This window comes from Blastocystis hominis (assembly GCF_000151665.1).
Source record: "Blastocystis hominis, Singapore isolate B (sub-type 7) whole genome shotgun sequence assembly, scaffold_2".
Taxonomy (NCBI): Eukaryota; class Bigyra; order Opalinata; family Blastocystidae; genus Blastocystis; species Blastocystis hominis.
The window spans coordinates 369,930-376,042 of record NW_013171827.1 but is presented as its reverse complement, the minus strand read 5'-3'; the positions used below and the strand labels follow the sequence as shown (position 1 = coordinate 376,042).

Here is a 6,113-nt window from a genome sequence, read left to right as displayed (position 1 = left end):
GAAATCGCTCGTACGTTAATGAAGTCATATTTTACGACAACCATACCGGTTGTGTTTACCCATTAGTCCCAATATCATTATGACTCCCGTATCCTGTCTTTCAAATACTAAACAAATCAAAATGCGTAACAAAACATAAGTTAGCTCTTATGCAAAAATGACCAATACTATCCATTCTTCCAAATCAGCTTTTGTTTGGTTGTTTAAGAATTCTGTCCATAACAGACGTTTCTCAAGAATCAGACAACGTATGGTAGTTCATTTTCCCTCCATTTCCGAAAATGGCTAGTTGTCGATATGAGCGAATCAGAAGAAAGCAGTATGGTCCTTCTAATGACAGCAGAGAAGTAATCCATTCATTTGATCGTGAGATTATAGGAAAGTGAAGGAACTTGTTCTGTACATCTCGGAGTTGCAGAAAGAAAATGCCAGTTTAAGAAATGACATTACTGCCGTAAAGCAATCATTTTCTGAGGAGTTAGAGGATTTAAAACAAAAGTATCGCTTTTCTTTTTTGAATAAGTAGGTGTGATTCTTCAACAAAGCAGTGCATTGAAATGGAGAGAGAAATGAATCGAATGAGTTCCATTCATCAACAAGAGCTATGTGATGCCCAAAACGAAATCTGTATTAAAGAGTGAAACCTTTGGTAATACGTAGTATACAAATCTCAAGAATTAACAGCCCTCCAACACTTGTGTGAAACGAAGACAAGTGAAATAGGTTCCCATATTCCCTCCGCATTAACTGTAGCTTCTCTCCAAGAAGCAATCGCTCTCTCCAAGCCTGTGCTTCCTGCAGAAGCATCGGAATCGAAGAATTCTCAGCAGTTTTCTTACGTCGATAGCAAACTCCAAAAAATCCAGCGGCGCTTGCTGGAAGTGCACTCCGCCTGTGAGCAAGTGGTACGACTGCACGTTCACGGTCATTCAAAGGAGAACCAGTCGAAGCAGCAATCGGAGTTGCTTGGTCTGTACAAGCAGAACACGCAGTGGTTGTTTCAGCTGCTCGTCGAGGCCATTTCCCGCATTGTGCAACTGCAGACTTGTTCTGCTTCTCCCCTTCCAAGGGAAGAAGCTCCGTCCAAAGAGCCCATGGCACCGGCGATTCCTTCTCCACTACAGGAGAAGCCGATCGAAGAAGACGAGGCTCCCAAACTATCCGAGCGATTGGACTGTTACGAGAAGCAGATTCAGGCTCTGGAGAAAATCATTCAGCAGCAAACCGAAACGATCGAGCAGGCTTCGAGCAAAGAAGCGAAGGCAGGAATGGAAAAAGAGCAAAAAGAAGGAGAAGATCAACACGCTGAAGCTGCTGCTCTCTTTTCTGTAGCCCTCGATGGGACGTTTTCAAAATGTAGGAAGCCGTAGCGACGGTGAAAGCGAACCTGGAGACTCGGATTCGACTTTTGGAAGAAGAGCTTGCGCTACTGGTACTGATTATGCAATTCATTCGATGGTGTCTGTAGAAAAAGAGAACCCCTCCCGTGCTTCTTCAGTTGGATTCGCCCGTAGCCAAGAGATCTAGTCATTCTGAAGCCACTCATAAGACTGGAGAATCCTATCCACCTGTAAAGAAGCAAGAAAAGACCCATTCCGATGATTCGAAAGTGGAAAAGTGTGCTGCTTGTCACGAACCTGCTTATGGATTCATGGTAGGACGCTCTTCGAGTGAATGATGGAGTAGATCACATGTAGTAAATGCGACTTATCGTTTCATATTTCTTGTGTTCTGTCAAAGAATGAGAATGTATCTGGTACGGAGTGTTCGTTGAACGTGATTGATTAGATCTGCTCAGAAAGAGCAAGCAATATCTGTGTGAATCATGTAGGCAGAAGTGAGGTTGTTGAGCTCTTTGTTCTATAAATTACTCGATTAATATCATTAAGTTCACAAACAATACCTAATATTACAAATGTGAATGCAAGAATTAAGAATATTACAAATTATTGATATTTATTGAAAAGAATTAATGTGAAAACAAATCTCACATTTATTAATTCAATTCTATTATTTGCTATTTACAATTTCTATTATTCTAACAAATCTGTTTTGTTATTATTTACTTTCTCCATATATCTGATTAAAATTACTTTACTTTCCTATCGATTCTCCTCATTTTAATTCAAATACATTAATTCTTGTGCTATTTCCTTTTCAAATTATATTCCAATATTTAATTCATTCCATGTCTTTTATTATTCTTGTGTTGCTTTTACTCTATCCTTTTTGTTCAGGAACGCATTCTCTATTGTCTATTACTTGTAGCACGTCATTTAGGTAGTTGTCTGTTCTTCAGGGCAAGTGCATTGTATAATGGTTCCCAAACGGTAGAGTACCATGTTACAGCTGTAGAAATACTATTTTCGTTCAAATTGCAGGATTGCCAAACCATTATCGATTCTCACATTTCTGGTTATTGTTTTTGCGGAGAAAACTGGCGGTCATCCTTATTAAAGATTAATCATCCTCCTACGACCTGTTTCCAGGAATGTCGGAGTATGGAGCGTTTTTACCGCTTTCCTACTTTTAGAATGTGTTGGCTGGAGAGCAACAGAAGGATGCTCACCCTATTCCAAACGGGATGAAACGCATGATCTTCCCTGTGAAGCTGTGGTCCCATCGTCATTGCCGGGATATTGCTTGTGCGAAAACGGGAGACGCACAGCTTTTTCGGATTGCCGTCACCCTCCTTTCACTTGTCAGAAGCTTTGTGCTTCCCTTCCTCGTTCGGATTGTCCTCTCTTTGATTCTTCTCTCCGCTCCAACTCTGCTAAGGGATGTTCTGGGAGTGTCACACTGCAGAATCGTATGAAAGAATCTGTGCAGGTGATGTGGGTGTCGGATGTTGGAACGGAGGCATTGCTTAGCGAAATCCATCCGATTGGATCCTACACCGTACTGTCTATCGCTCTCCCATTCCCCTTCTAGATCTCTGGAGTCTGCGTTCCCTTCAGTTTTCGCGTGTACGGCCGCAATCATAAGCTGCTGTTCCAGCGATCTTTACAGTCAGCGGACTCGCTCCATTTTCCAATCACCGATTGCTATGGTACATTTGGCGGCGTGGAGCCATCCAGAGGAGCCTCAGCCCTTGGCGCAGGCGCTTTCCTATTCCCTCCGATCGAAAGGAGCCTCCATCGACTTCCGCTGGCCGCTGCGTTCTGAAGCGAAGCAAGCCCGCGACGAGCGTTTTACGATGGGAATCAGTGTGGAATCGATGTACCGAGATCTCAACCAGACATTCAGTTGTCCCAGTTTTCGATTTTGACCGTAGCGTGGTCGCGCGATATCGACTGTCCGTATTGCAAGGCGGAGCTCAATCGCAATGGCCTGCCGTGTCGTCGCTGTAACGGGAAGGGAACGGAGCGTGTGGCGCATCGAGGCGTGACCATGGAGTTTGAGTGTCCTCTCTGTCATGGAGTCGGTCGTGTCTCCAAAAGAAGCTCTTTTTCGTGCCCATACTGCAATGTTCTCTTTTTTATACGGCCTCGGTTGATCGATAGAATACGCATGTTCTCCACGAAGTGGTGATGCAATCGAAGCTGATCAAGGAAGGCACGCCCGATAGGTCTCTGATTCGATTCTCGGGAGAAGGCCATTCGCATGGCGACGTCGTGTTCACGCTACGCTATGTCCTACCCAGAGGGTTTTCGATTGTGGATGGCGATCTTCACTATCATCACATGTTGACCCTGCAAGAATGGAGTCGTGCGCAGTCGTTTCTCATAGAAACGCCGATCGGACACAAACTTGAGGTTCCTTACCAGCCCACAGCTGCCTATCCGAGCTCTGTCCGTTTGAAGGGAGAAGGTCTTCCCATTGCAGGCCATCCTGTCCACTGCGAAGGGTTTTTCGTGACAAACTCCCTTCGAAAGGAAGACACACGACCTCGCCGATGTGATGAAAAGATCCCTTCGTATCTGGAGGGCTACTGTCTCTGTGATGGAAGGAAGATCGCGATGGAGAATCCCGGCAGCTTGTCACGGCGCTTGATCAGTTGTTATGACCCAAGTCAATAGATGGGAAGAGAAGATAATGATTAGGTTTATGCGGAACCCTTTCTCGCAGTGATCTCGTCGTCACGTTTTTGATAGATGAGATGATGGAGAAGAAGCTCTGGCCTCTTTGTTGAACAAACAACCAAAAGGAAAAAAGCAATCCACCCTAATGAGCACTCTAAAGCTAAAGAATCAGCATGTGGGCTCGCCGATTGCTAACACCCAACTTCGGTAATATGGTGTTCTGTGTGAAACGAATGGCAGTAATAACACCAGCCCCAATAATTCCAGCCACGCAGGCACCTCGAATACCAGCTACAGTTCAGGCCACTTCTTCCGCAAACTTACCAGTCGACTTAAAAACAAATCCCGTTGTGAAACCACAAATGATAGGTCCCAAATAGTCATGACGAGTGGTGTAGGTATCCAACCGCAGGTAAGGTAAGGCAGTATTTGCCAGACCGTACATCCACACTAAAGTGAACGGATAAAAATAAGCACGTACTGCAAACCCCAAGGTAATTTCCGAGAGTGGTTCCATACTTGGCCCCATTATTAAGCATACTGTTGAGACGAATTTTGAAAACAGGGCTGGGAGATAATTTGAGACCCTTTACTGATCCATACAGGCTTCCTACCAAAAGGCCTACCAATTACGAATTACAAAAACTGCTACCCGAAATATATACCATTGCTACATTGTGACTATTCGCTGTGGAGGCTTTGTTATTTACACCTTGATCAACGTAATCAGGCTGTTCATTGTCTACTAAGCCAAGCATGGGGGACAGCTTAGAATAGTCAATGTCCTCATCAATATCGAAAATAGACGGATTAGGTCTACTCATTTTTCCCTGCCACTTTTTTGTTGACCACACAGTAGAAACAGGGAAGTAAAAACGGGGAACTGGACGTTTTCTGAAAAAGTCGAAAACTTCGCGAATTTCCTTTTGGCTATTCACACTTTGGGACCAATATCCATTTTCGCATAACCTCCTTTTGATCACACGACAGGAATTTTAGGGAGTTGTCATTATTCACGTGAGACCAACAATGGAATTTATGCCGTGAGTCAGCAGTGCCGTTAAATTATGATCTAGAACGCTTTCCGAAGATCAATTAGAAGTTATCCATGATCTTTTGTTGAAGAGTCCTCCCGGGGAACTCTATGTCATTCTGGATGGTAATCACGGATACAAACTTGACTATGTTATAGAACTAAAGGATTTGCTAGGTGGTGTCGATTTACCTTCAGGCCCTATCAATGAGTTTTTAAAGGAGTACAATCTGTGTCACAACGTGCTAGTCGACGTTCCCAATCAGAAACGGCCGCTTCTTCTCGTTGGGTCGTTAGATGATGAGACGAACGTTTATCGGGATGTGTTGAAGGAGAAATCCTACAGGTTTGATCACCTAAATAACAGCGTTACTGAGGAGGTATCTTTTGAAGAAGCTCCTACCTACAGTTCTCAAGTCCTGCAGTTGAAGAAAGCACTGATCGATGAGTGCAGAAAGTACGTGGAGCATCGTTTCTCCAACCGATCGAGTGCTTTGTTTTGGTTCTTCTCTATATTTTTATGGATAGTGTTGGATGTGATGGCGACCACTTCGATATTCTGATTGTTGGGGAGCTAATCAAGCTCAGCAGCTACTATAGTGGACGCTGGGTAAGTCAATACTCTGTGGATATGACGGATTCTACGATTCACGTAGCACACAGACGCTGATGTTGAGACGTCGTAGATTACCGGAATCGTATCCATCGCCTCCCATTACTTTGAAAACGGAAATGTCCGTATGAACGTGCGACGTGAGATGCCTCCTATTCAGCTCTCTCTTTCCAACGGCGTTGCGACCAAGTTATTTGAAAGGATTGCGGCGTTCGAGGACGAGATCCAGGAAGGCTTGAACGAGATTTTCACATCGCTCAAGCAGGATGCGCTAAAGGTAGGAATGGAAATTAGGTGAGGATGCAGACGTTCCGCAGACAGCTTCCGCGGACTCGCCAGCACTTTCAGTGGAATGTGAATGCCCACAAGATGGCAGACACGATGAAAGGAATGAACAAATAGTCCAGTTAAGTGTAATGTACTATGGTAATACGAGTTATTTTTT

The 6,113-nt window shown here is 44.2% G+C and overlaps 4 protein-coding genes; 3 read left to right on the top strand and 1 right to left on the bottom strand.

The window, feature by feature from the left end:
- Positions 1 to 297: 297 nt before the first annotated feature.
- GSBLH_T00006450001 (uncharacterized protein) lies at positions 298 to 1,674 on the top strand (the record flags this gene model as incomplete). Its single annotated transcript, XM_013041054.1, has 7 exons — positions 298 to 347; positions 379 to 498; positions 527 to 627; positions 661 to 1,328; positions 1,361 to 1,432; positions 1,469 to 1,617; positions 1,659 to 1,674. 7 exons carry the CDS (start codon positions 298 to 300, stop codon positions 1,672 to 1,674), a joined length of 1,176 nt encoding a protein of 391 aa, XP_012896508.1.
- A 514-nt stretch (positions 1,675 to 2,188) lies between these two features.
- Positions 2,189 to 3,531, top strand: GSBLH_T00002581001 (uncharacterized protein; the record flags this gene model as incomplete). The annotated part of the gene is made up of 6 exons (XM_013041053.1): positions 2,189 to 2,253; positions 2,285 to 2,499; positions 2,534 to 2,898; positions 2,932 to 3,049; positions 3,078 to 3,245; positions 3,275 to 3,531. 6 exons carry the CDS (start codon positions 2,189 to 2,191, stop codon positions 3,529 to 3,531), a joined length of 1,188 nt encoding a protein of 395 aa, XP_012896507.1.
- A 612-nt stretch (positions 3,532 to 4,143) lies between these two features.
- On the bottom strand, positions 4,144 to 4,855 carry GSBLH_T00002580001 (Tim23). XM_013041052.1 has 4 exons: positions 4,675 to 4,855; positions 4,504 to 4,644; positions 4,347 to 4,472; positions 4,144 to 4,313 (listed from the first exon to the last, which is right to left on the bottom strand). The coding sequence occupies exons 1-4, from the start codon at positions 4,778 to 4,780 to the stop codon at positions 4,183 to 4,185; spliced, it is 504 nt and encodes a 167-aa protein (XP_012896506.1). The 5' UTR covers positions 4,781 to 4,855; the 3' UTR covers positions 4,144 to 4,182.
- A 720-nt stretch (positions 4,856 to 5,575) lies between these two features.
- GSBLH_T00007076001 (uncharacterized protein) lies at positions 5,576 to 6,070 on the top strand (the record flags this gene model as incomplete). The annotated part of the gene is made up of 3 exons (XM_013041051.1): positions 5,576 to 5,707; positions 5,742 to 5,945; positions 5,975 to 6,070. 3 exons carry the CDS (start codon positions 5,576 to 5,578, stop codon positions 6,068 to 6,070), a joined length of 432 nt encoding a protein of 143 aa, XP_012896505.1.
- Positions 6,071 to 6,113: the final 43 nt, after the last annotated feature.